This window comes from Candoia aspera, chromosome 3, assembly GCF_035149785.1.
Source record: "Candoia aspera isolate rCanAsp1 chromosome 3, rCanAsp1.hap2, whole genome shotgun sequence".
Taxonomy (NCBI): Eukaryota; Metazoa; Chordata; class Lepidosauria; order Squamata; family Boidae; genus Candoia; species Candoia aspera.
Window position 1 is genome coordinate 35213010 of NC_086155.1, and position 17536 is coordinate 35230545.

Consider the following 17536-nt stretch of genomic DNA (forward strand, 5'->3'; position numbering starts at 1 on the left):
AAAGACATTATAGCTCAAAAGTACTAAAAGCTAGCAGCATATTAAATTTAGCACATGCAAGTAACTATTTTTATTGTCTAAGATGGTGAGCTTGATTTCAGTATCATATAGGCCGAAAATAGCAATTTCAGTGTTATACAGCCAGCAATCTTTTGTCTTACTGGTAAGTCATATGAAAAAGTAAAACTAAAACTAAACTGAAAAGGGGGAAAAAGATTTTCACCAGCAGAAGCACATACCCTTGCGCTGGACATGTTTGGCTGCTGGAGCTCCAGACTTAACGTGCTCTGATTTCTGTTTCCTCAGACTGATCCTCCTCCATCCAAGTTTTGCTGATGATGAATGGAACAGCCAATGTGAATGCAGCTGGACGCAGCCATTATGCCTCCTCCATACCTATTCCCAGAGCTGCGTCTCACAGCAAGATACATTCCCTGACCGCGTCTCCCAAACTGCCCCCTAAACAGAACAGTGTGGGAGCATTTGCCTCACCAAGGATATCATCTCCCAGGACAGGGAAGGCACTGGTAAGCTTAAGCAGTGGAGCTCCTAAAGGATCGAAGCAGAAGCCCATGGTGAAGGCTGCAGCTGCTCCAAGCCCTAGGCTGGAGAAAGCAGAGGGATCTGGGAGCCATGGTGAGACAGATGAGATGCACTCTAGTCTCAGCTCAGATGTGGTGTCTGGCTGTAGTAGTCCCTGGGGCTTACAGAAGGCCAGTGCCAGGCCCACTAGGATAGTGAAGAAAGCTGTTATTCAGACAACTGAGAAAGTAAAGCACACCTCAAAACAAGGTGAAAGTAATAGCAGCCTTTGTGCTGTGAAGGTCCTTGGAAAGCCCAGCACAATTGCTGAACCTGCAAAGACCACTCATCTACCAGGGAAGAGCCCTTCATATCTTAACCTGTACAATGGGACGTTGATGTCCAAGACTTCAGAGGGATCTACCACAAAGAGGCCTCAGAGCTGTCCAGGAAAAGGTCAATCAGCCTCAGAAGCCAACTGGAAAGAAAATGGAACATCCAAGCGAGAAGACAATCCTCAAACAATCTCATTGGATACAAACAACCTTAATAAGGGACCTGTGTTACACACGGCACCCATCAGTTTTTCTTCTGTGCCACAGCACAACCATCCCATTATGGCCACTGTAGCCCCGTTCCATTATCGGTAAGTGTCACTGAGTATGTATTCCTCGATGTATCTTTCTTAGGCACCTTGGTTAAAGATGAGAAGGAAAAAGAGTTCTAGCTCTCCTTCCCCTTGCCCACATGTTAAGATGTATCATAGGAAATACATTATCCTTTTACCCCTAGTTTTTTGAGAAAGTTTAGCATTTGACTGATACAAAGAATTTATGAGCCAAGGTGGGAGAAGAACAACTCCATTTTTAGACTCTAGCACTAAAAGCAAGCTATCACTTAGGGCCAAAGTCATTAACACAGTGAGACTTGTTAAGAGTCTGATCTGAATAGATCTATACAGAGAGTTGCTTGTAGCAAAATTATTTGCATTATTGCTTCCCCAGGTCCTCAGATAGCATTATTGCCTGATCAGATTGTAGATAGTTTGTTGTGGCACCCTAATGGTATAGTGAATGATATGCTCATGGAGATATACTGTATATATGTATTATAACAATGGCAGGACTGCACTGACATGTGCCAAGCAGCTGTCATATGCCAGCCCAAGTTCAGTCAGCTAAAATAATCACTGCACTCATTGTATGGGATATGTCCTTTTAGGGGGAGATGGGCGGTGATAGAAATGTGAATAATAAATAAATAAATATGTGAGTTTGGGTCATGTGACTTGGCACCTTAGGTCAAAGAAATCAGTTCCTCTTAGAAGGACGTGGCCTCTGCCATATGCAGAGGCCAGGCAAGAGACAGAACTATAGTTTAATAATTATAACCCTTCTGTGCATTATGTTAAGATGGTTGGAGATATATAATAGGCCTATGCAAATTGGGTCCAATCCAATTTAAAATGTTGATTTGGCTTGACAAGTTGATCTGACTGAAATTAACAATTTGATTTGGAAAATTAATCTAATTCAATTTGGATGTCCAAATCAAATAATCGGAATCATGATAATTTTATTTGAACCCATGTGTGCATATACAAAAAGGGCCTGAATTGGTCTGAATTGAATCGATTCAGGAGTGTCAGTACAATTTGAACTAAATCACTTCAGTTTGAAAATTCGATTTGAGGGAAATCAATAAGCCATATTTGATTTGATTTAAATGACTGATTTAAATGAAGACTCAGTGAATTGCCTTCAGACTATTTCCAAATTAAATATTTGCATGGCCCTAATATAATATGAGTATGAAGAGAAATTGATTGGTTGTGCTTTTTCTGCCTACCAGATGGCAGGGTGAGAAAGAGAAGAGCAGCCTTTCTCAGAAGGGGGAGGCATGTGATGTGCAGCAGTCCAGCCCTCCCGAAGGGCCTGAACTCACCCTGAGAGGCATGAGTAAGTAGAAACTTTAGCAGATCATTACCTTTAGTGGTGCCAGGGGCTCAGAATCCAATGGATGTAAAGGAAAGTGGATCTGCTTCGGTGTGCTGCATGTAGGATGCAACTTCCCTTAAAGCATTAGCCACATCCATGATTTTTTTTGGACAATGAAATTTGTGAACTGGCTAGTGAGGGAAAATTTCTATTGGTTATTTTCCATTGTCCAATATTGTTCTTCCTTTGACTTTGAATTGGGACTCTGGATGCAAAGCAAGAAATCTCAGACCCACTGAGTATTGATTATATATTATGAAGTCCAGGATAATGATGATCTATTTTAACCACTAAGGTAGCCTGATTATTGGTCTTGACTAGGTTAGGAGAATGATCCTGAAAGCTTCCCAAACTGAGTTTAAAATACTCAGCTAAGCCAGAATAGGTCCCACAGAATGAAAGAAGAGAGATCAGTGTTTTCATAAATAGAATTCACAATTTGGGATTCTCTGCACAGTAGTGCCTGGATACATATCAGATAGTCCTCGCTTAGCAATCACAATTGGGATTGGCAACTCCATCACTAAGCACAGCAGTCGCTAAGCAGAAATCACATGACCATGGCAGGCTTATGACCTCACTTCCCATTTGGTCATTAAATGAAACATCGCATGATTGCGACTTATGATTTTACTTCTGCCTTCTCTATTTATCTCTGCTTGTTGTAAGCCAGTTGCGAAGCACACAAATGGTGATCACATGACCATGGGACACTGCAACAGTCATAAATGCAGGGATTGACCACAAAGCTTTTTTTTACACTATCATAACTTTGAATGGCTGCTAAACAAGGCAGTCAGCAAGCGAGGACTACCTGTACATATTTTGCCCATTGCAATTTTTCAGTTTTAAATAAGACTAATATTCAGACAAATGTATCAAACATGTATCTCATAATGGAATAACTGCTATAGCTTCTACTGTATTATAATTTCTCTTTGGAAATGTTTACAATAATGTAAAGGTACAGGATGATTATCACCAATTGTTTTACATAGTTGCCTACTCTTTATTTTTGTAATAATAACGAAGAGCAGGTCATGCATTCTGAAAGTAGTTAAATGAAGTGGAATTGGGAGTGAGGTTTCAGAAGGTTAGATAAGAGAAAAGAACTCGATATTAAGAATCTGAGGCTGCAAATCTACATTTATTTGGGGGGAAAAGACTGTTAAACTCAGTGGTTACTTCTGAATACTTGGAGATGTGATTACATGTTTGACAAATACCGTTTTTATGACTCTGCTTGGCACACTCACAGAAAAGTATTATATGTAGTGTTTAAGATCAGATTCTGAAAATATGATCAGATTTGTCAGAAAACATTTTAATAATCAACAAATGAAGGCTTAACTACACATGATATGCTGGGACATATATTCTCTCCTTCTAGTGTTTTATTTTTAAAGCTGAAAGCAGCTATGAGCTTGCGTTCTTGCAGAGAACTGATGGGAAGAATGATTCCTTAACTCTTTCACCTCGCTGCTCAAAATGTTCTTTCCTCACAACAAATTGGTTGCTCTTTCAAATTCATAGTTCAAGGGCTTCTGTGAGGAAGCCATTTTGAGCACTATAGTATACAGAACTTTCCTGGCATACATGCTGGTTGACAGCGCTTCCTCCTCATATGTATGTGTTATTCATTAAGTGCTGGATCCACACACTAAGCTAAGCCTTTGTTGTAAAAACAAAGCATAGCTCAGTGTGTTGCATAGTTCCAGTTCAGTGGCTGAATTTACATAATTTATTAACAATGGTTTCTTTAATGTTGGTTTATTGACTCAGAGACAAACACTGCATTCACCCAGCATGCTAGGCCAGAACTAAGCAATCCTTATTATAGTTTAGTGCAATCTATGAACAGTCCTGAGTACCTTACAACAATGGAAAGATTCCTTTTTCATTCCTTTTACCACAAAAGGACATTGAAAAGAAATTATATAGAGATGCTTGGAAAGAATTTTGGTCTTACTGTCTGACAGCAGGATAACTCTCCCAAAATAACAACATGGGACCAAATTTGGTGTGGGGGAGAAATCAGGGAAAGAAAGACTGAAAATGGGCTGGAGCTAGTAGGAATTGCAAAGAAAAAACATCCCTGGTGCACTCCTCCATGCTAAGCCCATTCCCTCCTCCTTCATGACATGCAACCCAGAGTGGAGGATATGCAGCCTGCCTTCTGCTTTCCCAGTGCACACATACAGACAAATACACCCAGATGCAACATGAGAGGAGTGAAGAACAATACACCCAAGCTTAAGTCCCTTGGGATAAAGTGTGCATACATGCACGCACATGATACATTACTTCATTACACAGAAAAAACTGTCTCCTGTGGCCGCTGTTGGTGAAGATGCTGGGAAGAATTGCATAAGCCAAGTTCTGCATGCTTGTCTTCCTGGTTTATTTTTCCAAACAAAAAGAACATTAGAAAGAAACTATGTCAAGGGGGTAAGGACTCTGTCTGTCAGCATAATCCTCTCTGAAAAATGATCAGAACAATGCAAAATTGGGTGTGTGGGGAGAAGCCAGCAAAATAAAGATGGAGTTTAAAATGGGCTGCCCTGACAAGGGACGAGAGAGAGAGAGAGAGAGAGAGAGAGAGGGAGAGTCCAAAGCATCCTTATGGGAGAGGCAGTTGCAACATTGCTGATGGCTCCCTTTTCAGCCTCCCACCTTGTCCTTCCTGTCCCACTCCCATGACCCAGATTAGAGCTACTGTTAAGGGGTTGGGAAGAATCTAGAAACCATGCTCTTCACATTTTCCCTACCTGGTTGTGAATAAGACTTATATTCACAGGTTTTACATAGGGCATTTAAATCACTAATAATGGCTGGTACTGGAAAGTGCTACTTTTTTGTCTCAAGAGATCAGAAAAAATGCATAGTGTGGTCATTGGTGCACCAGCTTTCTGACATCTTCCTCCTCCTTCTCTAGCTATATGCTGATACATTTGAATCCATACTATGCTGAAAACCTGATCCGTGGGTAAAATACATTACAGCCTATGGAAGCTGTTAAATTAAGATGCCCTGAGCCATATTGGGTGCTAGAAATAATCCTTAATCAATCAGTCACATCAATACTGTGCATTAGAACTAAATAAGATGGCAGGTTGCTTCAAAATCTCTTTTTATGTTAACAAGTGATGCTTTGAATTTCAAGGTCTGTTAGCAGGATATAGGAAAAAAGAGTTTATGTATAACATTTTGGAACACTTGAATTTAAAATGAAAAAAGCTAGTCAATATTTTGTGTGTTTTTTTTTTAAATTCAGATTATGGATTTGGGGAGTTATACGCCACTCAGAGTGAGTTTGATTAGAGTGGCATACAAGCCTTATAATAAAAATAAAATTTCCTTATTTGTTTCCCAAATGTTCTACAGAATTGGTAAGTGATGTCATTTTGTCTCTTTTACCCACCCATGATTAGCTTTTGTTTCAGATTTTAATAGGCAACTGTGTAGTCTTGCTTTTACGTTTTTTATTCGAATCCTGTTCAGTTGCAACCGAAGGCTTTTATGTTCCTAATATCTTAACTCTAATCAGTGGTTAAGTTCAGTTTTCAGTGAAGTTGAGTTTTAAGCCATAATATGGATTATCCAGATGAGGACATGTTTTAGTCATTGTGGTTTATAAATCATGGTTTATGGCAGTTATATAAACATGCCTCTGAGCTCACATAAGCCATAATCTGATCTGTTTGGTTTTGGCTTAGCATGTTGCATAAACTCAGCCACCAAAGCTTGTAAGACTTGGTTTATGAGTTAGCATATCTTGTGAGCCCAGTTAATTTTGGTTTGTTTAATAACATAGGAATAAACTATGCTTTTGTATAATGAATCTAATCAGTCTCACTTCTAATTCATATGAGGCTAATCAGCTAGTAGAGCTACTCATGAGAAGACCTTTCAGACCTGATGAAACTTCTCTGGAAATTCCTGAAAAGTTGGTTCAGATAGACCACTGCTTAAAACACTGGATAGAATGAAGTAGTATTAACCCATCCTGACTTCGTGGACATCTCCCCAAACAGCACCCTTCATTGGCCTGTTACAAGAGATGCTGTCTGAAAAGATAAGGATATAGATCCCTGATTTTTTTAGCACAGGAGGAATCATCTCTCATTCAAATAAAACTGCATTTCCAGTCTTTTCTCTAACTTTTCCTCTAGCAGAACCCCAGGGCATTCCATGAAAGTAAGATGCCCTTGTATTCATGGAATCACCAGACTGAATACAATCCACTTTGTGCTCTTTCTTGTAGTCTCCAGAGCCTCTTGTATTGCAGTTAATAAAAATCACTGTCATACTTACTGTCTTGTCATTCTGAGTTTCTACCTTAAAATATCTCAGAGGATGGGAACACCAGGTAGGGCTGGGCCTGATTAGTACTAAAATCCCCAGGGAATATCAGGATTGTAGGCTAGATTGAAAAGTTGAAAAATATTCCAAAAGAAGGGAATGGCAGATCACATCCATATTATTGCAAACTGCATGGATGAATCCAGAAAGTCATGAGGAGTCAAGCTCATCTTGAAGGAGAGTTTACTTTTTATATCTTAAAACAGTATTGCAGAATTGGAAGTGGATATTTAAGTCACCAAATCCAACCCAATTTACATTAAGGCAAATGGCTATCTAGCCTCTGCTTCAATACGTCTGATGAGTCTACCTTCTCTTTGGGTAATCAGTCCCATTGACAGAGTATGCTAATTGCTAGGCTTAACATAATTTAAAAATGAATAAACCTCCAACGCCCCAAACCCTAGGATAAAAATTAAAATCCCGTCCCAGGTTATGTTTATGATTTCACTATGCCCACTTTGCATCATCACAGTAATCACACACACACACACCCCATCGCAGCCACTAGATCTAAATCAAAGATGCTGGGAACTGAATTTCAGCAAAATTCTAAAGTGTCCAATCAAAGTAATAGGACTTTCTTGTAAGATCTGGCCAAATCACATTGCTTGGATTAAACAGGGTAGAGTTTTCCATTAAATTTTGGATTGCTTTGCAGACAAAGTCATTAGGCTGGAAGGTCATTCAGATCACCCTAAATCCATAATAATCTAAACTTGGCAAGCAATGGTTGTCCTAATTGCAAATCAGCCTTTCTCAACCAACTGAAAATAGCTAAAAGAAAGATGTAGGAATATAGGTAATATGATTAAATGTAAATAAAATAAACTTTTCACCTCTACTTACATTTAGTTGGCATATTTCCATAGGTGTAATTTTTTTGTGGTGAAATCAGGCTATTTGGCTGGAATATAGTTCAATTTATTGTGTAAATCTTTAAAATGGGTTAATTTAGCGACAATGATTAGTGCATTATGTGGACAGGGTCAGTTAACCCACATAGCGAAATAAGTGAGAAAACAAGATAAGTGAGCGCCAGCCTGGTTCAAACATTATGATAAGCCCTAATATAATTTATTTCATTTTGGCTACGTATGTTATATGAACTCAGGCACTGAATTTTGTAAGCAATAGTTTACTGCAGGGATAAGCAATTGGTTAGCTTTCCAATTATTGCTGAGTTATGGTCTAGCATTCTTCACTAGTGACCATGTTTTCTCAAGTTGCTAGGAGTTGTATTTCAGCAACATCTGGAGTGGCCCAGTTTTCCTCTGCCTAGTTTATGGCTTAGTGTGTTGTGTGAATGCAACCAATGCTGTTCTGAAATCTGCCTGGCATTTTTCCAAGTTTTCCTCACCTGTGAAAGAGACTTCTATTTTTCTGAGGGTGCTTCCAAATTTCTTTCATTTTTCTTATAATTGAAGGTGGCAGAGGGTGCCACAACTGGTGCTGTTGTTTTCTGTTACACATCTTTTCCTTCCTACTGGTTGTGCAGACTTCTCAATCCGAAAATTCCCACTGAGAGGAGTTCTGTCATGATGTCTGCCTTAGAGTTAAACTGAAATCAGAAAAGCTTTAGAGGTTACAGACTGCTGGAGAGATGACTGTACAATGAAAAACAGGACATGACTTTCAATGAGATAATTGTATAATGAAAGATGACCCCTTGGTCATTCATTACTAATTACATGCAGGAACACCACATTCCATCCATGAGTATTTCACCAAAATTCTCTTCTCCTTTGATAGCATTTTATTCCCATCAAATTGAATAAGAACTAAACATGTAGAAGAAACTTTCTGCACAGAAAATGCTTCCTCTATTGGTAACTTACAGTATTTGAAAAGATTCTTCCTTACTCATGATAGCTGCATTAATGTAAATGGGGCAGAAGGGCAAAGCGGAAAAGGAAACAGTCTTCTCTACCAGACTGGATGCATCAAAAGGTTAAGAAAGAAACAGGATTAGCACATGCAACTGCCTCTATTTCAATGGACTTGGTGATTTATTGGGATTGTATTCATTACCAGATAAGCCCTTTGTGGCTCCACAGCAGTGGCGTGCAGGCGTTATGCCGTGGGGCACATTTTAAAATTTTTAAAAATGCTTTTGACCCCTGCAGGTCACCGGGGGGTATGGGCAGTGAAGCAGTGCTGTCACTGTTCTGAAAAAGTCCTGGCTGTTCTTTTGCAGGGAATATTTTTTGGGTTGAGGAGTTAAGGCACAAATTCAATGTGTTAAATCTCAACACACATTTTGCAACATGAACAAATCATGCAGTCAAAAACTGGCAATTTCAGTGGTGTGGTTTGGGAATGCTCTGAATGCCTGCAAAATGGGATGTGGAAGAGCTGTTGTCCATAGGCTGTGGGAGCCTGTGATAGTACAGAGAGGAAATGTAGCACACATGTGTTTCCAGGACCGAGCGGTCTTTTTTCGCTATTGTTGGCTCAGTGAAGAAGGATGGCTTGTGTTCAAATGCACAGAGGCAGATGGACTGTCAGACGTTTATCTAGTGTTACTTGTAACCTGACTGCTTTGACAGATGGGAGGTCTGTAGTCAGTCCTGAGATGATGGGTCATGTCACTGGGGTGGGGGGGAGGGAGAAAGAACACAATCATTATTGAGGAGGACGGGGGGAAAGACTGCAATATGCCTAATAGCATGAGATGGGCTAGAGGTGAACAGGAGGGCAGACGACAGCTTCCACAAGCGATGGTTTATATGCATTGTACGAGAAAACACCACTCAAAATCTCTAGTCCTTTTGGGATCTTCAGACAGGGGGAGGTAGGCAGCAGTCACATTAAGACTGCCAGGCCCACAGAATTTTGAAGTTTGACATTAGCAATTGTAGAAGAAGGTAGTTTGGTTACATCTCATCCTCTGTCACCCATTGTTCTCTGCTGCTTTTCCACACAGGTCTCCAGGGTGGGATGAGGCAAGTGACCAGCAATCCTCTCAATTTTGTTGGCTTTCTTGATTTCCTGTGTTTCTCTTGGTGTATGAATTTATTTTTGTTTGCAAGATGCCTTGAATATTTTATAGAAAAGCAAGGTATAAATGGCAGAGAAACAGATAACTCTGATGCTAAACCTATTTACTTGAGAATAAATACTGTTTTCTCTCTCTCCTTGGTAGCAGAGGATCATACATTGTACAGCAAAAGTAAGAATAAATGCAATATAATGAGAATCTATGAATGTGTATATGCCTCGCCAACTCTTCCTTGAGAATAAAACATGCTTCAACAATAAGTAGAAAGAAAGGATGCTGCATGAGCAAAATCAGCTCCAGCAGACCTTGGCAGGCTGACACTGCCTGTTGCCATGACATCTACCACTTACACAGGAGGGTCATTGGACTTCAGCTTCAAATACAGTCTTACATTAACTGCTGGGGATTATCACTGGGTATTTCTCATTGCTAAATAAATCTCATTGCTGTCTAAACCATCCTCAATCCTACCCGATTTATGCTGCTACTTGTACTCATCCTTACAAAAGATTATTATGAATTATTGTCATTATCACTGATGATTACGCACCCTACTGGCTGCTTCTTTGTGACTGGAGTCACACAACCTTTTAGACTAGGCTAAACTGAGAGTACATAGTTTGTGGTTCAATGGTTTGTGCCTTCAAGTCAGTGCTGACTCCTGGCAACTACCTGGACAAGTCCCTGCAGTTTTCTTGGCAACGTTTTCAGAAGTGGTTTGTCAATGCCTGCTTCCTAGGGCTGAGAGAGAGTGACTGGCCCAAAGTCAACAGCTGGTTTCGTGCCTAAGATGGGACTAGAACTCATGGTCTCCTGGTTTCTAGCCTGGTGCCTTAACCACTACACCAAACTGGCTCTCTGAAGTTCAATATTTAGCTTTTATTTTTGCATCAGGAAACGGGTTTAGGGTCAAGCATGTTGTGGAAGGTCAGCTATTGTTTCATCATGTGGATGTCCCTGGACTTCAGTATGCATATCTATTCCAGTGAAGATTATCCCTTTTCTCTTCATTGCAATAATCCTCATATAACACCATTAGAATGTTCTGACAAAAACTTCCAGTTAGTGCCCATGGAGATATTTTTCAGAAACATTCTTTGTATATGCTGTTTGAACAATTTTATTTTGATCATTCTGGTAAGAAAAGAAAGAACCTCAACGCTTCCCAAGCAGGATTGTTCTATTGTACTGTATGCCTGAATGAGGTGTAACTTGTAGTCCATCCCTCAGAAGTCTAGCATTCAATAAACAGATGAAAAGATGTGTGAAGAAATTATATGATATATGAGCCATGAAAATGAGCCATGAATGTAGACACTGAGTAGAGAATAGATTGTGAAAACATGGAAAGTAGTGAAGCTGCTTACAGAACCAAATGGGCCAAGAGAGGCTGTGGATGATTGTACAGAAGAACATGAATGGACAAATAACTTTTCTGATGCATATTCTCCAGTCTACTCTGTGCCTTTTAATTGTTCCACATAAACTGAGAGTAAATCCTAGAATACAAATACAGCATATGCTAGACAATTTTGTCAGTTGGTATCGATGTTTGAAAGGGTAAATTCCTGATCAAGTTCCATGAAAAATTACTGTGCTATGTAAAATGTAGAGATAGGTGATTGGATTTATGACTGTATTCTGCAGATACTATGCATTGTGAAGCAGGTATGTTCAGTGGCGTCCTGGTAATGTGCGTTAGCAGACATGCATGTAGCATTCAGATACTATTGTGTCTTATTCCTGGTGCAATTGTTAATTTCTATTTTGGAAAAAGTGAAACGTTAAGTGGCACTAAGTTATGCCTAGAGAGACAAAAAAGTTAAACATATACAGTATAAGCCTCATAAGTCTATGGCTGGGATTTCTGGGAACTGTAGTATCAATATTTCTGGAAGGTAAGAAGCACCGATAGGTGATGGAAAGGAGCAATCCAAGGAATTTAGAGGTGTCATTTTGTCATTGACTCCACTGAATACAACCAGTGCAGAAAAATATTAGAGAAATACAGCAACTGAGAGAGTATTTCCCAACTATGGCTCCGTCTGGATGTTTGACTTCACCTGTTATTTTTGGGCCACAATGACTGAGGAATTCTGAGAATTGAAATCCACTCAGCTGGAGGGCACCAAAGTTGAAAAAGGCAGGAAGAGGAATCTTCCATACACTTGCCATCTCCCAATCATGCCTCTGCCACTAGCTTCCGTAAGTTGGAGGGGAGGAGCTTTTAAGGAAGGAACCTGTGCATACATTCCCCATGTGTGTCATGGTCCCTGTTCCAATGTTCCTGAAAAACATCGTAACGGGTTCCCATGCCATGGGGCTGACACAAGTTGCTGTACGGGAGGGGGCCGCTCCTGTTCCTTGTACCAGGCTGCGATGCGAGGAGTGAAGAATGACAAATGCATGTTTGGGTTATCTCACCCTGTCAAGGACGTTTCCCGCAGACCGGCATGAACCATTAGGGGCACCTGGGGCATGGAATTGTGCTGACTTTGGGGGGAGGGATTGGGAGTTGCTTGGAGATTTATTGGGAGACATCCCACACTTTTACTATTCTCAGCTTTGCTTGTGATCCTGCATACTATTCATTATTAAATCAGATATCCCTGTGTGAGTCTGATGGTGATTTTGAATAGGCAATCATTACAACATGATTTAGAATCCCATCCATCATGTCTATCCAGGCTATCACTTGATGGGAATATGGCAGAAAGGATGTGACTAGTGCACATGATCCTATTGACATTATTATAATTATAATGGTAGAAAGTACAGCTGAATAGGGCTTATACCTATTCAGAAATAGGATGCTCAATTGTTCAGTCTCAAGATTTTGCTGTTACTTATTATTAATCTGTTCTGGAAACTGCTGATTGTCTTTCCATCTACTTTCTGAATTCCTGCCAGGCTTTGGCAACAAAGCAATCTATCATTGGCTATAGTTGAAGTCACATATATAAATTTGACCTGAAAGGGTGGGGAGGATGAGGCTTCCTAGGACAGAGATAGTGATAGTTCTGGACAGAGTTTCATCTGATAACAGGATGGAAAATCAACTCCCCCTTTAATAGAGAATGAACAACCCCAGTAATCAACTCCCCCTGGTGCCACATGCACCATAGGCCATTCCTAACATTTTGAGAAATGTGACCTATCCAGCCATCAACTCTACAGTTTACTTGTATTTGCTCTTCAAGGAATAAGCTGCCTGTGCTTTTAAAAATGAGAGACTGCTCTGGAAGGGAAAGAATCTGAACCTCCCCAGCTGCAGGACAACCCAATCGATGTGGGAGAGAGAAGAACCATGTTGGGTGTGTCTTCGCTTTCCCGTTTCATGAGGACATACGATCCCTGTGAGCCTAGGCCCAGCTGGGACCAGCTGTCCTGGACTGTGACCTTCCTGGGAGAATAGAAATCTGGGCTTCAGTGCCACATCTCTACTGCAGCCTTTCTGCAAGTTCCTGCTGTTTAATGTACTATGGCTGGAAATTATAGCACTTGGTTAAGCAACTGTCTCTGCTTGGCCCTGTGGGTGAAATACTATCTAGTGTGACCAAGCTAGAAGAATGGACAAATACTGATTCGGTGTGGGAACTCGTTCCCAGTCATCATTGCTTCAGCTGCTGGAGGGAGATGTATGAAATACATGCCTCTCCCTTCCCATTTATGACGGTGGAAGGAACTTGGCAAGAACTGGGACAGCTGATTCCTTGTCCACTGGTGGTAATGTAGTTGCCTTCCCAAGCATTTAAAATTGACTGTGTTGTTTGCAAATGATATGGAATTGCTGCGTGGCCCTTTCTTTTCCATCTAGGCTCTATAACCCAAACATACATAATAACTGTGTTCAACTAGGGGATACTTTTAGAGACAACTTTTAGATTCTTAGAAGTATTTAGCCATTTGCTTTTCTCCAAAATAACTTCATCTCATCTCAAGGTCACAAGAAGGAGGGGGAAGAACTCAGAAATTGATAGGAAAATAAAGTTGCCACAGCTCCCAGCCCTTTCCCCATATACGTAGAATGTCAGAGTTATAGCTGAATTACTCTGGGCCAGGGCCGCAACTGGGGGGGGGGCATCTGGGGCATGTGCCCCAGGCGCCATGCTGATGGGGTGCCAAAATGAGTGCTGAGGGGGCACCAAAATGGGTGCGGAATCCATGTTTGCCCTGGGTGACACAGGCCTGCTCTGGGCATCAAAGACCTTGGCACCTTAGAGATTTAAGGCTGCATCACATACAGTGTATTGGTTGTATCAATCATTTGTCTTCAGTTGGAATGTTTTGTGTATATAGAATCATATGAGCAATAAGAACATCTGTTATTGTATATTGGAATCCCGCCGGAGAAAGCAACTTGGGAGAATGTGAAGCATGGAAAGAACCAGCAACTGCTCCAGCTGTTTTGCTCTTTAAAATCAGCACTGCACCAGGTGTCTGCATGTGTCTATATGTAATAATTCTGGATGTTTCTCTGAATAGGTTCTAGATGTTAACATGTGTTGGTTATTTTGTTTTAATAATATATAAATTACATGAAAAAGAATCCCCTGAATAAGTCCATATTGTATAGAAACTACTTTCCCTTAAAGTAATTTTTGTGAAAACAATTCATTCAGAGATACAGAAATAAAATCATAATTGGGAGCCAATTCTGTGTGCTGCTTAGATCTATGAACTATAGAAGATTTTGAGAGTGATGTTTTAAACTTTTGTGTAGTTATATCTCAGAACTGTGCAGGCATTTTAATAGGGCTTGTTTTCTGTTGGGGGATGTATTAGGACTTTTGCAGTAAGATAGGACTGAGCAACCGTTTGAGTCTAAGCAACAGTCAGTGTAGTGTGGCATGGGTTAGGGTTAGGGTGGTAGTGTGGTATGCCAAGTGTTACACATGGGAGGGAGGCAGGGTGGGTGGAGGGAGAGAGGGTCGTTGGGGGATGCAGTGAAAGGAAGGCCCATAGGTGTTGCCTTTTGCTACTTAGAATAAAGGCAGGAAATAACTGTAAGAAAATAAATAAAGGGGAAGTGATTGAGGGCAGAGCAGAGCAAAAAGGTGGGGTTTCTTCCTTGAAGTATTTTTAGAATAAAAATAATTAAATGAATGAATGAATGAATAGTCTGCATCTGACAGGGGCTATCCAGATGCTTCCAAGACATCCAGAACAGCATGAAAGTTTCACTAGTCAGAAGAAGATGCTCTTACGTAGACGTTCCTCAAACCTGAAGACGAGCTGTTCCAAATGAATGGTGTGTTTTTAAAAACCAGAAACAGTTTTGTCTTCTAGTGGAGCATTTGAAAAGATGCAGTTTAAAAAACAAATAGGTTTGCTTTAAAAGCACCTTTAAAGTTTAATTTAATATAAAGTTCACCTTTATGTCTTCAGTTCATACCAACCTGGATATAATTTTCATTGGTCATTTTTTTCTTTTCTTCACAGAGATTTAGCCCTAAAGCAGTATACAAAGGGAGAAAGGTTATTTTGAAGTGATTTGCCACCAACATTTAACAGCAAACCGTATCACTGCCAACACTTGGAACTATTGCGGAAATTGGCTGGCAAATGAGGAGGGAGTTCTGAGGCATAGCAAAATCTCATAGGAATTGTGTGTGACCCAGTTTACCTGTTGCCCACCCTTGTGGCAGAGGAATGGGGTGTGACAAGGCAAACAGGCCAGACATGTTTGCTGGTTTAATTGATGAAGCAATTATTCTGCTAGTTACAGCACAGTGTGACAATTGTGTGGTACGGCTGTGCTTGGACAAGATGCTTAACCAGGCCAGTTAAAAAGCCAGTTGCTGCATACACACAACATGTAAAACTTGGACAGTTTAACCTCGGTTATATTATTATTACTATTACTATTACTATTATAGTTGTTGTTTTGGTAGCATAGCCTTTTGTGTGAACTCAGTCCATCTGTGTAGTTTATGATTCAGTGCATTGTGCAAATGGATTTACTCAGTAACCAAGTTAAGCACAATGCACAGACACAGTCACTGATTTTAACGGGGCCTTGAAGCCATCCTGTTTAAGCCACTCACCCGCTCCCATTGTTACAGTATTTGACAGGAGTTCAGAGTAATTCCATACAACATGGCAGGCCATTTCCTTCAGAGCTTCATTTTTTAATGCTTACACCATAACTTTTCCTCCCCTGGAAACATAAATGCTCATTTTGTAGGCATATTTCCCACGAAATGTTGCCCAAGTGTAATAAGGGAAACTGATTTCACTGCTTTCTTGAGAGAAGGCCAGGCTCTTTCCCCAAGTTGTGTCTCCCTAGGAAATTGGGACTGAAACTAAGCCCCAGCTCCAAATGGCAAGCATATAGCAATGTGATTTGTTCCCTCTAATTGTTTGTTTGATTATCTTTGCTCATAGACTGCACAACCCTGCTTTCTTTTGCCCCACCTCTTCTGAAGTCCATTTTAAAGGATTAAAAAAAAGAAAGAGAGAGAGAGAGAGAGACTGGAATTTATATTATTAAACAAAAGCAAAACATACCAGTTGAGCTCAGTGGCAGATGCACCATGACACAGAGATGTTCTATCCAAGGGAGGTGATTTAGCAAAGATAATTAAGAAATAAAGCCCTGCTCTTCCTAGAAGCTGCTGCATGGTGCTTCCCAACTGCATGCCCACCAGGCTAGTGGTTGAATCCACATTTATGCTGTAAAACCAGTTTTTTCAATAAACCATTCACAAGCATTTCTTCCATCTCAGATGTGTTTGTAGGCTACATGTCACTTATTTCAACCATTGATATGGGAATGGGTGTTAAGGGGCAAAGGCAGGAAAGGAGAAAATTGAGTTACCTTATTCTTTATAAGAATAATTAGGTAAGAGAAAGAAATTTCCCTGTGCAATCTGATTTTGTAAATTCATCAGACTTCTGTTTTTCTTATTCTTTCTTTCTGTTTTAAATTGAATGATACTGGGATGGCTGTTGCCAAGGGAGCAAAGGAGCTGGCTCTGAAGAAAAGATAGGGGGATGCTCTAGGGATTGCAAAGAATATAAAACCAGTAAGCATGTATGACAAAGAATAAAAAGAGATGATTATGGATCATTTTTGACTTTATAACATCCATTAGCTGTTGTTGAGTGCTATTTTCATTTGATGATTTGAGATGCATTGTTTATTGCATTTGCTAGGTTAGCACGTATAAACCTACAAACACCTACAGCAAACCCCAAGCTTCCTTTCAGTTGGTCTGATTTTCTTGGGCATTTCTATTCTATTATATACTGTCATGTACTCCACAGTATATGTAAAATGATGAGAAAGGATTTCTAAATAAAAAGATATGTGTGTTGCTGTTTTTGCTATTTAAATGCATGCTTACAACTGGGATTACTCATAAGTCCAGTGTACAGCATGCACAATTATCTTTTTACAGGAGTTTCTTAATTTGTGATAGCTATATGAGGAAGGGAATATGCACTACAAATACCACATAGAGAGTTCTGTATAGATTCTAGTTCTGCTGCATCATAGGCTGGAAATAAATGAAAGTCCTACAACAATTTGTAAGAAAGATTGCTGCTCTAAGTATGTACACTCATTCCATTTTCATGGCTGGCAAACATGTTGATACTGGTTTAAAAGCCCTGCAAGAGTTTGATTATTGGTTATAGTAACAAAAAATAT

General features: G+C 40.1%; 1 protein-coding gene across 1 annotated transcript in view; it reads left to right on the plus strand.

Moving 5' to 3' along the window:
* The first annotated feature begins 314 nt into the window (after positions 1-314).
* NAV1 (neuron navigator 1) overlaps positions 315-17536 on the plus strand; it is a 240173-nt gene continuing 222951 nt past the window's right edge. Inside the window, exons 1-2 of the mRNA XM_063297369.1 lie at positions 315-1168; positions 2374-2480. Coding sequence (XP_063153439.1) covers positions 336-1168; positions 2374-2480 — 940 coding nt within the window. The 5' untranslated portion in view covers positions 315-335. The remainder of the gene's footprint in view (positions 1169-2373; positions 2481-17536) is intronic.